The 17,797-nt window shown below is 40.2% G+C and overlaps 1 protein-coding gene across 9 annotated transcripts in view; it reads left to right on the top strand.

Moving 5' to 3' along the window:
- Positions 1-17,797, top strand: part of SPICE1 (spindle and centriole associated protein 1) — a 68,834-nt gene that overhangs the window by 31,119 nt on the left and 19,918 nt on the right. For 8 of the 9 annotated variants that reach the window (XM_008266934.5, XM_089331656.1, XM_089331654.1 and 5 more), the window contains 4 exons: positions 7,937-8,079; positions 8,274-8,405; positions 9,135-9,400; positions 13,003-13,134. In XM_008266934.5, the coding sequence (XP_008265156.2) occupies positions 7,937-8,079; positions 8,274-8,405; positions 9,135-9,400; positions 13,003-13,134 (673 nt within the window). Of the gene's footprint in view, positions 1-7,936; positions 8,080-8,273; positions 8,406-9,134; positions 9,401-13,002; positions 13,135-14,161; positions 15,459-17,797 lie in introns of those variants that run through there. The other variant, XM_089331659.1, reaches the window with a different exon arrangement.

Genomic DNA, 17,797 nt, shown 5'->3' with positions numbered 1-17,797 from the left:
AAAAGAAACATGAAATTGATTTACCTACAAGGTAAATTGATTTACCCTACAAGAGTAAGAATGAATGGGAACTCATTAGAAGAGACAGGAGATAGGTGACACTACTCTGATAATAGGTTTTCTATAATTTTGTCAAAAGGATGGAAATCACTCCATAGTTTCTGTAAGTTTATTTTCCTTCATTTTCTGTAAAATCAAACGTGTGCATATGTGTCCATGTGTGAATGTACCATAGTTTATTTGACTACGCTTTTTTTTTTTTTTTTTTAAGATTTATTTATTTGAGAGGCATAGTTACAGAGAGGGAGAGACGGAAAGGGCTTCCATCCGGTGGTTCACTCCCCAAATGGCTGCAATTGCTGGAGCTGAGCTGATCAGAAGTCAGGAGCCAGGAGCTTCTTCCAGATCTCCCAAGGGGGTGAAGGGGCCCAAGCACTAGGGCCATCTTCCACTGCTTTCCCAGGCCATCAGCAGAGTGCTGGATCAGAAGACGAACAGCTGGGACATGCACCAGTGCCTGTATGGAATGCTGGTGCCCCAGGCAGAGGCTTAACTTAACAGTGCCGGTTCCTACTCTGCTGTTTATATGTTCATTTAGATTATTTCCAATATTTTGCAGTTACAAAATACTTCAGTGAAAACTCTGTGTATACTCATGTATTTTTATGTTATTAGCAATTGATATTTAGGATAAGTTGTTAGAAGAGAGATTTTTAAGCTAAAAAATAAATGGTATTTAAATTTACTAAAAAGGAAACTGAATTCTGCTATATGAAGGTTGTTATATTCTGTATTCTCACTGGGCAGAGTCTGGCCAACAGAGAATGCATCTGGCTTTAAATTTTTTGCTAGTATTTTCATAAGGAGAAATGGTATCTCAGTGTAGTTTTACTTTGCATTTCTTCTAAAAAGTTAAGTTGAACATCTTTTTAATATTAAAGAGAAATGACAGTGAATTGCCTCTTAATGTCTTTGGTCACTTTTCTTGTAAGGTTTTGATCCGTCCCTCCCTCCCTCCCTTATTTATTTTATTTATTTGAAAGACAGTTACAGAGAAAGGTAGAGACATAGAGAGAGCTCTTCCATCCGCTGGTTCACTCCCCAGATGGCCATAATGGCTGGAGCTGTGCCATTCCAAAGTCAGGAGCTTATTCCAGGTCTCCCACATGGACACAGGGGCCCAAAGACTTGGGCCATCTTCTTAATGCTTTCCCAGGTCATAGCAGAGAGCTGGATCGCAAGAGGAGCAGCCGGGACCTGAACTGGTGCCCATATGGGATGCCAGCACCTCAGGCCAGGGCTTTAACCCACTGCGCCACAGTGCCAGCCCCATGATCTTTTTTATTAATTTGTTTATGGTCTACATATACATATTAGACTTCTGTAATGTGTTATAAATATTTTTATAGGGTCTGGTGTTGTGGTACAGCAGATTAAGCTGACACTAGCTATGCTGGCATCCCGTATCAGAGTGCTGGTTTGAGTCCTGGCTACTCTGCATCCAATCCAGTTCCCTGCTAATGAGCCTGGGAGAACAGCAGATGATGGCCCAAATTTTGGGCCCTTGTCACCCACCTGGGAGACCTGAAAGGAGTTCCAGTCTCCTGACTTGGACATTGCCCAGCCCTGGCCATTGTGACCATTTGAGAAGTGATTGAAAGACATCTCTCTCATCTCTCTCTCTCACTCTGCCTTTCAATTAAATAAATCTAAAAAATTGTTTTTATAAATATGTTACAATTTGTAATATGTATAATATATTATGTTTTTCCTCAGTTTGTTCAATTTATTTTTTTAGCCAAGCAAAATACAATTTGAATTTATCATTTTTCTTATGCATGTGGATTTTGAATCATACTCTGAAATTCTTTGTCAAAACCTAGGTTATGGGCCGGCGCCGCGGCTCACTAGGCTAATCCTCCGCCTAGCGGCGCCGGCACACCGGGTTCTAGTCCCGGTCGGGGCGCCGGATTCTGTCCCGGTTGCCCCTCTTCCAGGCCAGCCCTCTGCTGTGGCCAGGGAGTGCAGTGGAGGATGGCCCAGGTGCTTGGGCCCTGCACCCCATGGGAGACCAGGAAAAGCACCTGGCTCCTGGCTCCTGCCATCGGATCAGCGCGGTGCGCCGGCCGCAGCACGCTGGCCGCGGCGGCCATTGGAGGGTGAACCAACGGCAAAAAGGAAGACCTTTCTCTCTGTCTCACTCTCTCACTGTCCACTCTGCCTGTCAAAAAAAAAAAAAAAAACAAAACAAAACAAAACACCTAGGTTATGGAGGAATTCATTCATTTTCTGGTACTTATGTGATTTTATTTTATTTTATTTAAAGATTTATTTATTTGAAAAGCAGAGTTACAGAGAGGCAGAGGCCGAGAGAGAGAGAAGTCTTCTATCCGATGGTTCATTCCCCAATGGCCACAATGGTTGGAGCTGCGCAGATCCAAAGCCAGGAGCTTCTTCCAGGTCTCCCTTGCGAGTACAGGGGCCCAAGGACTTGGACCATCTTCTACTGCATTCCCAGTCCATAGCAGAGAGCTGGATTAGAAGAAGAGCAGTCAGGACTCGAACCAGTGCCCATATAGGAAGCTGGCACTGCAGGCGGCAGCTTCATCCGCTCTGCCACAGCATTGGCCCCTTATATGATTTTATTAATTGTCCCAATGCCATTTATTAAAAAAGAGTGTCGTTGCTGTGCTGATTTGAGATGCAAACTTCGTTGCATACTAAATTTCCATGTGTACTTGGATCTATTTCTGGAGTGTCTATTCTAGTTCACTGGCCTTGCCTTTCTTATCTTGCTGCAACCCCACACTGTTTTAATTAGAAAATTTAGAATATTTTGATAGACTCCCTCATAGCTTTTTACTCAGTTTTTATAGTGATTCTTGGGTATTTATTTTTCCACATGAACTTTAGAATCAACCTATTTAGCTTAATAAAAAAGCTTACTGGTATTTTTTGTAAGGACATGTCATATTATTAGATGAGCTAGTGAGAACTGACCTCTTCATGATATTAAATTTTACTATCCAAGAACAAAATGTATATTTTCACTTGTTAAAAGTTTACTGTTTTGTTTTTGATGAAGGTTTAAATATTTTTCTCATTAATTTTGCTTACTTTCATTAAATTTATTCACTATTTTGTTTTCAAGAGGAATTTTCTGTTATACCTTCTAACTAGTTATTGTTTGTGTTTATGAATGCTATTGATTTTTGTGTACCATCTTGCTATTCTGCTACTTTATTGGTTGGATTAGTTTTAGCGTTGATTTTCTAGGTTTACTATCATATGATCTGCAAGTAAACATAGTTTTATTTGTTTCTAAGTCTCACATCTCCAACTGGTCTCTTTTGTATTATTGTATAGGCTATAGAACAGTATTGAAAATAGAGAAAATAGTAGGCATCTTTGCCTTGTTTTTAATCTTAGGAAAACGCTTCTGTTGTTTGAGAGGGAGTGTGGGCGAGCAAGCTTCCATCTCCTGGTTCACTCGTTAAATGAGCATAGTAGCTGAGGCTGGGCCAGATTGAAGCTGGGAATCAGGAACTTAACCTCAGTCTTCCACCTGAATAAAAGGAACTCAGCTCTTGAGTCATCACCTTCTGGTTCCCAGTGCCCCTAATTAGTAGGAAGCTGAAATCAGGAGCTGGAGCCAGAAATTGAACCCAGGTACTCTAATGTGAGGTGTGGGCATCTTAACTGCTGGGCTAACCACCTACCTTATAATTCTTTTTTATAGGTAAAAATTGAAGAAAGGGGTCACCATTTGTAACTGTAAAATCCCGCATAACAAATTCCATTAGGTTTCAAGGATCAGAAATACTCATCTATGGCTTTAGCCTTCATCCTCTGGGTCCGTGACTCTTGCTTCCATTTCTGTGGCACTGGGCTTAGCCTCTATGCCTGAGTGTGGTCTCTACATCTCCAGCTCTTAAAGCTTTGGTGTCATTCTTCCTTGTTCTTGAAGATAGCCCATGTTCACAGCTGAGTTGTTTTATCAGCCTGTTTCTTGTTTGTAGATATTTGGGGGTCTGCCGTTCAACCTTCATTTCATTCTGTCTCTCTTCTTGTCAGTCCAAGTTGATGGTATTTCTGCTTGTGTAACATTCTCAAAAGATCATGTAGGGGGCTGGCATTGTGACGCAGCACTTAAGCTACCACTTAAGTTGCTGGCATACTTTATCAGAGCGCTGGTTTAAGTCGTGGCTGCTCTGCTTCTGATTCACCCCCCTGCTGATGTGCCTGGGAAGCGGCAAATGATGGCCCAAGTACTTGGGTTCCTGCCACCCATGAGGGAGACCTGAATGGAGTTCCTGGCTCCTGACTTTGGTCTGGCCCAGCCATGGCCATTTGGGGATTAAACCAGTAGATGGAAGATATATCTTCTCCCCCCATCCCCCACCATTCTGCCTTTCAAATAAATAAGTCTTCAAAAAAAGAAACAAAACAAAAAAGTACCATTCACTCCAATAGATAACAGATCCTCCACTGATCTTTCCTGGATAATCCCATCTTTATTGCTGGCCTCTGCTGAAAAAAAAAGTGGATCCTTGAGTCACATTCCTTATCTGTTCAGAACTAGCAAATGGTTGTTCATACATGCCCTAGCCCTTCTTCCACCAGTATGCTTTCCTAACAGTGACTCCAGTAATTTGAGCACCTTTTGCAGTCTCGACACTGTGAGAATTTCTCAATTATCTTGTCTTGGTTCCTTTTGGAATAGTTCCTCCCTCAGTTTATATCCTTTCTCTTGAATTTTGCATCAGTCTTCAGGAGGAGGCAGGCTGTACCTTCAGTACTTGGCCTTGAAATGTTCTTAGCTAAGTATCCAAATTCATTGCTTATGAATTCTGCTTTCCATACAACTAAGTTTTCTGCTACCTTACCACGGGGATTGCTGTTCTTGTAGTTTCCAACATGTTCCTTACTTCCTTCTGAACCCTTATCATAAGCTCCTTTTCATTATTTCTACCCACATTCTACTTAGAACAAAATATGTATTCTCTAAGATAATACAGACTTTCTTTACTGTACTTCTCATTTCTCCTGAAACCTCAGTAGAAGAGTCTTTAACAACAGTGTTTCTGGGGCCGGTGCTGTGGTGTAGTGGGTAAAGCCTCCACCTGCAGTGCCGGCATCCCATATGGGCACCAGTTCGAGTCTTGGCTGCTCCACCTCTGATCCAGTTCTCTGCTATGGCCTGGGAAAGCAGTAGAAGATGGCCCAAGTCCTTGGGCCCCTGCACCCATGTGGGAGACTCAGAGAAAGCTCCTGGCTCCTGGCTTTTGTTCAGCCCAGCTCCAGCCATTGCGACCATTTGGGGAGTGAATCAGCAGTTGGAAGACCTGTCTCTCTCTGCCCCTCTGTAACTCTGCCTTTCAAATAAACATAAATAAATCTTTAGGAAAAAAACAAACAGTATTTCTGCCAACAGTCTGTTTAAAGCAATTGAGGCTTTTTTTATCATTCCCCTAAAAGTCCTTCCAGCCTTTAGTTGTTCAATTCCTAAGCTACTTCCACATTTTTAGGTACTTATACCAGCATGACATATCTAGGTCCTAGAATTATATTATTTCCTAAGGATATTATAACATTAATACAAACTTGATGGTGTAAAACAATAGATATTGATTATCTTTAAAGTTCTGGAGGCTTGATATCTGAAGTTAGTTTCACTAGACTGATATCAAAGTGTTGGTAGGTCCATATTCCCTCCAGAGTATCCAGCAGAGAATCTTCTTGGTTTTTCCACCTTCTGGTGGCTATTGACATTCCTTGGTTTGGCTACATCACTCCAATCTCTGCCTCCATCTTATTATCTTCTCACTGTGTATCGAATCCCCTGTGTCTCCCTTGCATTAAGACGTTAATTTGCATTTAGGGCCCATCCAAATAATTCAGGATCATTTCCCTTTCTTATGATTCTTAATCATGTATGCCAAGTTCGTTTTTAGACAAATAAGGTAGCATTCATGGGTTCCAGGGATTAGGTCGTTTTGTTTTCTGCCATAGAAGGTATTATTTTAATTGTTGCTATTATTTCATATAACCTGACTCTTTTTTTTTTTCCAAGATTTTTTAAAAAATTTATTTATTTGAGGGGTAAAACTATAGACAGAGAGAAAGGTCTTCCATGTGCTGGTTCACTTCCCAAATGGTCATAATGGCTGGAGCCAGGCCAATTCAAAGCCAGGAGCCAGACGCTTCCTCTGGGTCTCCCACGCGGGTGCAGTGCCCAAGCACTTGGACCTTCCTCAGGCCACAAGCAAAGAGCTGGATAAGAAGAGGAGCAGCTGGGACTCTAATTGGCGCCCATATAGGATGCTGGTGCCCCAGGCCTAGGTTTAGCCTACTATGCCACAACGTCAGCTCCCTAATCTGACTCTTAGAAGTATAACTATTAGAGACAGTAATGTGCTTTCCACGCTGATTCAGGTTATTTGCCTAACTTGTATAGAAATCTTACACTGTCTTACTAAGGTGTCTTTCTGATGTTTTGTAACTAGTCACTAACCTTTTGCTAAACATTTTAGCAACTAGTGTTCTAATGTGCTATTTTGAAGGTTGTTTGAAATCAACTCCTTTAGGCTGAAATTTGTGGGGTCACTAATTAAGATTCCCTTTTCTCTTTCTCTCTCTCTCTTTTTTTTTTTTTTTGGTAACAGTTTTATCAATTTAGAGTTCATGTGTCATAGAGTTTGCTTATTTAAAATATTTAATAGTTTGCTGGCGCCGCAGTTCACTTGGCTAATCCTGTGCCTGTGGCGCTGGCACCCCGAGTTCTAGTGCTGGTTGGGGCACCAGATTCTGTCCCAGTTGCTCCTCTTCCAGTCCAGCTCTCTGCTGTGGCCCGGGAAGGCAGTGGAGGATGGCCCAAGTGCTTGGGCCCTGCACCCGCGTGGGAGACCAGGAGGAAGCACCTGGCTCCTGGCTTCGGATCAGCACAGCGCGCCGGCCGCAGTTGCCATTGGAGGGTGAACCAACGGAAGAAAGACCTCTCTGTCTAACTTTGCCTGTCAAAAAAATATTCAATAGTTCATAGTATATTCACAGAGTCATGCACTCATCACTGTCAATTTTAGAATATTTTCATCATCTCAAAAAGAAACCTCCATGCTCTTTAGCTGTCAAACCTCATTTTCCTGCAAACCAGCTCTAGGCAGCCACTATAGATTTGCCTATCTTGGACATTTTATAAATTTTTTTACATATGTAGACTATGGAGTATGCTGTCATTCATGGCTGATGTCTCACTTTGCATAATATTTTTAAGGCTCATATCTATTGTAGCATATATCAGTGCTACATTCTTTTTTATGACTGAATAATATTTCACTGCACGGCTACACCAAGATTTTACCTATTCATTCATCAGCAGGTGAACATTTGGGTTGTTTATACTTTTTTGCCCCTCTGCCTCTTTTAAGTTTAGTACAAATGAATCAGATAGTTGAAGATTAAAATATCTGCTGTAACACTGATAATGATAATTACAGTATGAGGCTTAGCTCTTTTGTGAATACTAGCAGTGTAAACTGTAGCTCCTTTCCTCAGTCCCCTTGCCCCTTCCCCACAGACCTCAGTAATGCACACAGACTGCTCTGTGGATAGGCTTCTTTGTAGGAGAGAAACACCAACACAGGCTGAGCCATAGATATTTAGTAACTGTGGAGAGAGGAGGATGGAGCCAGACCACAAAACTGCAGAAAGGGTAAATGCTTCTCCCTTAGGGGCCGAGGCAGTTAGGAAGCTGGGAGGCAGATATATGATTTCTTCTACCTCTAAGGTGATAGACATTTTAACTTGTCTAATCTTTTCTTTTAAAGTGAAAAGGATTTTTTCTTTGGTTATGAATAATCTTCCAAACAAATAATTGAACAATTTAAATGATTGTACCTGTTAATTATAATCTAGGTTATTGTCCCATAATTTATAGGTTTCTCCACCAACTAAAGGAAGAAAATTCTGAGTTAATTAATAAACTCTGGACTGATATTCAGCAGAAATTGGCAGCACAATCACAAACAGTAACCCCTCCAGGAACTCCATCATCTGCTCTGTCATCAGTGGAACAAAGAGGTTTGTTCTCCCTTTGCATTATTTCTAATAGCCTTCTTTATTGGGTTCTTTCTGGAACACAATCACTTTTAAGGAATATTTAGCTTTTGATATCCTTAGCCTAATTAACTAAAATAGTGATGTATCTGTAAATTGAAGTACTTTTTGAAAAAGTTTGTGCAGTTGAGATACTTTTGAAATGTTCTTCTTTTTAGCTGCTCTGAATGCTACCAATGCTGTCAAGAGAATCCAGAGCAAGCTTCAGTCTGAAGAATCTTCTGAGACTGTAGGCTACACTGTGGGACAAGTGCTGAATTCAAGGAAGCAAAAGCAGCCGTTAAATAAAGGTTTAATCCTTTAATTTACAAAGACAGATTATTAACCATGTAACTTGATGTAGCTATCTTTTTTATATATATATATATTTTTATTTTTTTTTTATTTTTTGACAGGCAGAGTGGACAGTGAGAGAGAGAGACAGAGAGAAAGGTCTTCCTTTTGCCGTTGGTTCACCCTCCAATGGCCGCCGCGGCTGGCGCGCTGTGGCCGGCACACCGCGCTGATCCGATGGCAGGAGCCAGGTACTTATCCTGGTCTCCCATGGGGTGCAGGGCCCAAGGACTTGGGCCATCCTTCACTGCACTCCCGGGCCACAGCAGAGAGCTGGCCTGGAAGAGGGGCAAGCGGGACAGAATCCGGTGCCCCGACCAGGACTAGAACCCGGTGTGCCGGTGCTGCAAGGCAGAGGATTATCCTAGTGAGCCGCGGCGCCGGCCGATGTAGCTATCTTAATCTCTTAGTAGATTTCTATTCCTTAAGCTCTTCTAGTTGGAGAACGTCAAGTGAGAGTTAATTGAATAATAGCAAAGAAATGCCTCCTATTCCATGTAACTCTGGAAAGATAGTTCTAGCACATTCACTATAGATTGTGTAAGCCCTAGTATAAAGATTTTTATGAGAAAATTATATTAACTTCTGTCAAAGGATTTTATAACAACAGTCAAAAGGTTTTTCTAGTTGTTTTCTAGTTTTAATTTTTCCTGGTCTTGAAATAGAATTGTGTCTGTCCTTGTCAGTGAAAAGAAAACCAGATTTGCATGCTCCTTCCAAGCAGAAGAAGAGCACGTTATCAGCTAGCACAACATCTGCAGACTTACCCAGTAGCAGTAATTCCAGCCTGGATATTCTGAAACACATGATACATGAGGTGGAACATGAAATGGCGGAATATGAGCGGTGGACAGGACGCGAGGTCAAAGGACTGCAGGGTGGTCATGGTCTCACAGGCTTCACTTTGTCTCTAGTGAGCTCTCTCTGTCGCCTGGTTCGATACCTTAAAGAGGTAAGAGCATGAGATTAATAGAATTTTCTTCAGGAAGAAATGTGTGGGTTTTTTTTTTTTTTTCTTTCCTTCTCTGCTTAAGTTATTGCAGCCTCCCAATAAAGTATAAGAGGGATACATTGTGGTACAGCAGGTTAAGCTTCCACATGAGACACCCACATCCCATATTAGAGTGCCTCAAGTCCTGCCTCTGCTTCCCATCCAGCTCCTACTAATGTGCCTGGGAGGCAGCAGGTGATGGCCCAGGTACTTAGGTTCCTGCCACCCATGTGGGCAATCTGGATGGAGTTCGTGGTTCTTGAGTTTGACCTGGTGCGGCCTCAGCTGTTGTGTACATTTGGGTGCGGCCTCAGCTGTTGTGTACATTTGGGGAGTGAATCAGTGAATGGAAGATGTCTCTCTGTCTTTCTCTGTATTTGTCTTTCAAATAAATAAATAGATAAAACACACGAAAAAGGACTCAGGTCATGCTCAGCATTTATTCATGTTAACTTTATTTATAACCATTATTAAAAAACAGGTAAATAAAGTTCAAACTTGAATAGCATTGTTTAAAATCCCTCTGGTTAGATTATCTTCAGTAAGGGTTTGTCCTGTTATTATCCTTTTTTTTTTTTTTTTTTTGACAGGCAGAGTGGACAGTGAGAGAGAGAAACAGAGAGAGAAAGGTCTTCCTTTGCCGTTGGTTCACCCTCCAATGGCCGCCGCTGCAGCCGGCGCACCGCGCTGATCTGATGGCAGGAGCCAGGATCCAGGTGCTTTTCCTGGTCTCCCATGGGGTGCAGGGCCCAAGCACCTGGGCCATCCTCCACTGCACTCCCTGGCCATAGCAGAGAGCTGGCCTGGAAGAGGGGCAACCGGGACAGAATCCGGCGCCCCGACCGGGACTAGAACCCGGTGTGCCGGCGCCGCAAGGTGGAGGATTAGCCTATTGAGCCACGGCGCCGGCTAATGTTATTATCCTTTTACCATTAGTTGATACATGCTAGGTAGGTTATTTTAATTTTAAAAAGAGCTTTCTTTTTTTTAAAAAAATTTTGATTTTATGCAGTCTGTAGGTACAGTTCCAAGAAGACAACCAAACTTTCCTCACTCCTGTGTTCACCTCCAATCCCCCTCCCACCCCTGCCTTTATCAGTTTTTGTAAAGTCATAATTTTAGGGGCTGGCACTGTGGCGCAGCGGGTTAACGCCCTGGCCTGAAGTGCCGGCATCCCATATGGGCACTGGTTTGAGACCTGGCTGCTCCACTTCCTATGCAGCTCTCTGCTACGGCCTGGGAAAGAAGTGGAGGATGGCCCAAGTGCTTGGGCCCCTGCACCCACATCGGAGACCAGGAGGAAGCTCCTGACTCCTAGCTTCGGATCAGCGTAGTTCCAGCCATTGTGGCCATTTGGGGAGTGAACTAACGGATGGAAGACCTCTCTCTCTCTGCCTCTCCGTTCTCTGTGTAATTCTAACTTTCAAATAAATAAATAAATCTTTAAAAAAAAAAGACATAATTTTAATCCACTTTATAGTCAGAGGCTTAATTCTCCTCTAATCATAGTATTTAAACAAGTAAAAAGTAGGAAGACTACAGTTCCACATGAGTATAAACATGAGCTAAAAATGACAATCATATCCCAAAGTGACCATTTCATTCCTATATTTTTTTTGTATTCTATATTAGTTGCCACATATCAGAGAAAATAGATGATATTTGCCTTTTTGAGACTCACTTATTTCACTAAGTGTAATGGTTTCCAGTTGCATCTATTTTGTTACATAAGACAAGATTGAATTCGTTTTTTATGGCTGAGTAGTAATCCATGGTGTGTATTTACATTTTCTTTATCCAGTCAGCAGTTGTAGACATCTGGATTGACTCCATCTCTTAGCCATTGTAAATTGAGCTGCAGTAAACCTGGGCGTACAAATAACTCTCATATGCTGATTTCATTTCTTTTGGGTAAATTCTCAGAAGTAGAATGGCTGGATCATATTAGATGTGTTTTTAGATTTCTGAGGAATTGCCATACTTTCTTCCATAATGGTTGTTCTAGTTTACATTCCCACCAATAGTAGATTACGGTTCCTTTTCACACCAGCACTTACTGTTTTTTGATTTTTGGACGATAGCCATTTGAGCTTTCCAAAATTATAATTAGCATAATTATAATTAGTGAGGCAAATAAAATTATGTCTTGTGCCAATACTAGATTTTGCTGTTTAGCGGCTATACCTTGAGTAGCACTATTAACTGTATTCTCATTCTGTTGCTTTTCTCTGCTTACTATTGAGTTTGGAAAGTGGCATTGCTATAATCTGTAGACTTGATAGGTAGGAAAATTCTTCATGTTTTCTTTTTTATTTAAGATATATTTTGTTTAATTGAAAGAGTTACAGAGGAAAGAGAGAGATTCCATCTGCTGATTCACTCCCTTAAATGGCTACAATGGCTAGGGCTGGATCAAGCTGAAGCCAAGAGCTGGGAACTCCATCTGGGTCTCCCATGTGGGTGACCCACATTTCTTAGGCACATTAGCAGGAAGCTGGGTTAGTATGCTCTGATACTGGATCCTGGGGATTGCAGGTGTTGGCTTAACCCACTGCACTATAACACCAGCCCCATGTTTTCTCTATAACTTGGTTTATGGTTTCACTGGGTATTGTCTCAGGTATTGTCTAAGTGGGTATAAAACAAGGAAGAATTTTTTCTTAAATTTGTTTTCAAACAGCAATCAGTCCTCAAAATGCTGTAATATTAGTGTTAGCTATACATTTAATAATTTTAAAGTTACTTTGGCTGTTATTTATATGTACTTAAATCTGTAAAGTGTGTTGAAATTTTTATTATTTAAAAATATAGATTTATCTAACACCCTAATTCAGTTGTTTCAGTTTCTCTAGAGCCATCTTCCTTAAATGGAAGATTTTAATGAAAGATTTCTTATATCCATCAGACTTTCTGGAATCTTATCAATCTTTCTCCCTAACTCAGGAGTCCTCAGGAGTGTACTTTTGGCTCTTGGGAAGTGTTAACAGGCTTGAAAGCATGTACTGTTTAGCTAATCACTTGAATCAGTAGTCATTTATATTTAATTATATTTTAACAAGGTTAGTTTTTGGATCAGTGATAAAATCACGTGCTGTGAAATTCAAAGATACAAAAGGTTGTAAAATGAAAAACCTAACTGTTGCCCCTAACTTCCAGCTAACCTGTTTACTTCTGGTAGTCAACCCCATTACCAAGTAGTAGTGTTTCTTTCTCGAAGTAGTCTTTGTCTGTTCAAACAATATGTATATGTGTATACTTGTACTTTCATTTACAAAAGTATAATTTAATTTGATATGCTTTTTTATTATGTCTTATTTAGAGAATGGATAAGGATAAAGCAGCACATTTTCTTTAATTAAATATTATAAGACTTTAAACTTTTACTGCTTTTATATTTTAAAATTTATTTTATTACTTTTAAAATTTAAAATTTTATTTTAAAAATTCTTATTACTCTCATGTAACAAATTCTTCTTTTGAAAATATCTTTAATTACTTTGAGTGGAAACTTAGATTTCAATGTATGATGTTTCTGGTGAGGTTTTTGTTGTTTTTTTTTGTAGAGTGAGCTTCAACTTCGTAAAGAAGTAGAGACAAGGCAGCAACTAGAAAAAGCATTAGGTGATCATCGAGAGCTTATTGATGCTCTAACATCTGAAATTCTCCTTCTTAGAGAAGAAAATACTACTACACAGGTATTTAGATAAGATCCCATACTTTTCTGTGTTTGTTAGTTTAAATATCTTTAAACAGGTACTGGATTCTCTTACAGTTGCCTTTGGTTTAGCTGTTTGAACCTCACTGTCATTGGTGGCAGCTTTTATTGAGTAGGTGGTCTATCGAGGATATTATTATAGTAGAAGCTTGGAATGCAGATAGCATATAGAGTTGTTGTCTTTAAGAAACTTGGTACGTTAGTGGGGAAGACAGAATCTGTATTTAAGTGATAGCTACCACTAGTATAGTAGTTAATCTAAAATGTGAATTAGTATTATGATAGCCACTTTGAATTTCAAATAGCAGAGTACATGTTGTGAGCTCTTTTGCAGTCACATCAGATGTCATTTACAGTGATTACAGTGTCTTCATATTTGTTACTCAGTCTTCTTGGCCATTTGACTAACTACTCCCCTTTTTAAAAAATTTGTCCAAAATCTCTCCTAGGAAACCTTGCCTGTGTCTATGTTAATTATTCTTCCTTTGTGGCTTTTTGGTATTCTGGCTATTTCTCTCATTGCATTTTCCAAATGATGCTACACTTAAATGTGTACTTGTTGCTGAGACTATGTGCAGTTTTAGTTCAGAGGCTGTTTTAATCATCTTTTTGTACCCATGCAGTTTTTATTATATCTTATTTATCAGCCAGAAAATATTAGAAAGGTGGTAATAACATTGTGTTTGTATCAATGGACATTTGTTATAAGACATATAATTTTAAAAATTTGATAATAAAGCTTACATATTATTAAATCCACCCTTTTAAGTATTGTAATTCAGTGTTTTCAGTATATTCAGATTTGTATGTCAACACCATTATCTAAGTCCAGAACATTCTTATCATTCCAAAAGAGAAACTCTTTACCCAGTAGAAGTCACTCTGATTGTCCCCTTCTTCATATCCATAGAAATCACTATTTTCTGTCCATGTGGATTAATCAGTGTATTTCATAGAAATGGCATCATGCAATATGTGGTCTTTTACATGTGGCTTCTTTCACTTAGCTTGTTTTTAAAGTTCATCTGTGTTGGGACCATTGTGGTCCTGGCTGCTCCACTTCTGATCCAGCTCCCTAATAATGGCCTTGGGAAAGTGGCACAAGATGGCCCAAATGCTTGGATCCCTGCTACACATGTGGGAGACTCGGAAGAAGCTCCTGGTTCCTGGCTTCAGCCTGGCCCAGTTCTGGCCATTGTGGCCATATTGGAAATGAAGCAACAACTGGAAAGATCTCTCTTTTTTTTTTAATCTCTCCTCTCTTGCTGTAACTGTGACTTTAAAATAAATAGATAAATCTTTTTTAAAAAAGTTTATTTTTCTTGTTGCGCATATCAGTACTTCATTCCTTTGTGTTACTCAACAGTATTTCTGTATAGATATATCACCTTTATCCATTTGTCAGTTGATGAATATTTGAGATATTTCTACTTTTTATGTATTGTGATTAGTGCTGCTGTAAACATTGATATATGCATTTTCACATGAACATATGTTTCTAGTTATCCACGGTATAGGCAGTTTTTTTAATCCATGTTCTATATATTCATATTTTACTTTTTTATTTCTGAATGATATACATTTTTAAAGATATATATAATTTGTATTGCATGCTGTTGGACATTTAAGTTATTTATAATTTAGGTCTCTTCTAAAAAGTTCCACTAAAAATTTACTTCCAACTCTTTGCATAGCCATAAATTTTTGTGTCTTTTGTGTGAATTGCTGGGCCATATGGTCAGTGTAAATTTCCCAATCTCTTTTTCAATCCTGAGATCTATTCTTTGACACCTCAAAGCTGGTAAGGCATTTGTTTTCTGCCTTTCAGAGTTGTACGTGATTTAAGTAACACAGTCAAATTGCAAATTGCACTCAAAGTTGTTTTCTGTTTTATTCTTTATTTCTTTCAAATGTAGATCTCCCTTTATTTGCTACCTGCTTTCTAACAGACTCCCATGTAGTGTAGTTTGAAGCAGCCAGGACTTTTCATAGAGTTTACATTTAGATATTTTTTATCTCAGCCCTCCTGTGGCTATTTTGCCAACAAGATCTTTCTAAATATCCAGCTGGTCTGCTGCCTTATACTCTGTTATCTGCTACCTTGAGTTACTAAAATTGTTGTTCACTACTACATGGTTTGTGGAGATGGAGTGGGTGTGGTTTATGAAGCACTCAAGGAAAGAAAACCACAACTCACAGTTCATATTCAGAACAGCTGTTATTTGTAAAAGTAAGGTATTCTCAAGATTTTTTATGAGCTTTGTAATCTCTGGTATCATAAAATAAATATTTTTAATAATTTTCTCTAGGTTTTCAAGTTGTTATCAATAGAAGGGATTGCCTAGCATTACAAGAAAGGCCTTATTTATTTATTTATTTTCCCAGAAACCTTTTATGTAAGGAATACAAACTTCAGGCATTTCATAAATACAACTTTAAGAGCACACTGATTCTTCCCACCATACCCACCCTTCCACCCACACTCTTCCTCCTCCCTCTCCTATTCTCATTCTTATTTTTTGCTAAGATCTATTTTCAATTAACTTAAAAATAAAACTGGTCTTCAATAGTTGAGACAAGGGCTGATCAGAGTTGTTGCATCTCAAAGTGTTAATTTCACTTCTATAGATTACCTTTTTGGTGGTCTATTAATTATCACAGATCAGGGAGTTGTCCTTTTGGGACTGGCATATTTCACTAAGTATGATGTTTTCCAGTTTCATCTGTTTTGTTGCAAATGACAGGATTTCATTTTTTTTTTACCACGATACAGTATTCCATGGTGTATATAACCCAAATTTCCTTAACCAGTCTTCAGTTGATGGACACATAAAACCTACCTAAATTGAGTCATATGGTTGTTATATTTCCTTTTCCATCTTTAATTTTTTTGATTTGGGTCTTTTCCCCCCCTTTTTTGGGTTAGTTGGACCAATGGTGTATCAATTTTGTTTATTTTTTCAAAAAGCTAGGTCTTTATTTTGCTGATCTTTTGTATTATTTTTAGTTTCAATTTTGTTTATTTTTTCTCTAATTTTAATTATTTCTTTTCCCCTACTAGTTTTAGGTTTGGTTTGCTGTTGTTTTTCTAGGTCCTTGAGATGCATTGATATCTTGTTTATTTGATGCCTTTTCAATTTCTTGATGAAAGCACCAATTGCTATAAACTTTCCTCTTAAAACTGCTTTTGCTATATCCCATATGTTTGATATGTTTTATTGTCTTGTTCATTTGTTACCAGAAATTGTTTGATTTCTCTTGATTTCTTCTGTGACCCACTGTTCATTTGAGAGCATGTTGTTCAGTTTCCATGTGTTTGCGTATGTTCTAGAGATTCTTGAGTTGTTGATTTCCAGCTTTATTTCATTGTGGTCAGATACGATGCATGTTCTGATTTCAATTTTTGTTGAATTTGCTGAGACTTGCTTTATGGCCTAGCATGTAGTCAATCCTACAGATAGGAGGCATGTGCTGGGTGTGGTCAGGGAGCTCTATGCGGTGCTCCAGGATAAGGGGAGTGTCCAAGGTGACACCCAGTTTGGACGTGGTACATTTCTTTTTTTTTTTTTTAATCAGGGGAAGTTTGTTCAACTCTGTTGGTGTAGTCTTACACTCATCTTCTCTCCTTAAGGTAGACCAACACCTGGGCATTAGCCCCAGTGTGTATAATATTCATCCGTGCTACCACAAGAACCACACAAATGATCTGTGCAGTCCTCCATGTGATCACGGATCCCGCAGCACTGACCCTCACCAGGGAATCAGGGAGCCCTGAGCAAGTGGAGCCACCCATAGTAACTACCCAAAGACCCAGCTACACTCTTCACCCTCCCACACAGCCACAATGTTTCACAGTACCAGTACACAAGGTTCCCACAGTCATGAGCACCCAGCCCCTGTCAGTTCTCCCATCCAGACTCAGATGTCTCCTCCCCTCCCCTCCCCTCTCCTCCCTGTGGGGAGCAACTCGGACTAGACTAAGTTACTGGAATTAAGACTTATTCTATGCATCTGCTCTCCCACAATATGGCGCTGAGAAGGGAGAAACAGCTTCTACACAGCTGCCTCCAGTTCAACCAATAAACTGTAGGACCTACTGCTGATTGGAGGAGAGCAGCGTACTCGGCGTGTGGGCAGCCGAGTTAGGATTGGCGGAGGAGGACTATAAAGGAGGAGAGAGACGGCATGCACCAGGAACATCTAACGGGAACATCTAAGAGGAACACTTGTGCAGCCCCCGAGAGAGCCGGCCGGCGGTGTGCCGCTCTCCTGCGGAAGTGGGGAATGTGGCAGGGGGAACCGCCCTTCCACGGAGGTGGAAGGGTCGGTAGCCAACCTGGGAAGAACCAGCAGCAAACCCGGGGAGGGCCGAGCAGACGAAAGAACAGCGCAGGGTCCTGTGTCGTTCCTCCACGAAGAGGGGGAGCGACATAATGGTGCCGTGACTCGGATATGAAGCCTAGGCAGGGTTTAGTGTCGTTCCTCCATGAAGAGGGGGAGCGACACCTTCCCTCCCCTCCCCTCCCCTCCCCTCCCCTCCCCTCCCCTCCCCAATTTTAAGAGCTTTCCTGGTGGGCTAGTGTTTGGCCTAGCAAAAAAAAAATCCCAGAAAAGACAGCTGCATCACATATTAGATATGTGGG

The sequence above is a fragment of the Oryctolagus cuniculus genome, chromosome 4 (genome assembly GCF_051225735.1).
Source record: "Oryctolagus cuniculus isolate XC-2025 breed Fujian yellow rabbit chromosome 4, ASM5122573v1, whole genome shotgun sequence".
Classification (NCBI taxonomy): Eukaryota; Metazoa; Chordata; class Mammalia; order Lagomorpha; family Leporidae; genus Oryctolagus; species Oryctolagus cuniculus.
This window is presented reverse-complemented; position numbering and strand designations above follow the sequence as displayed.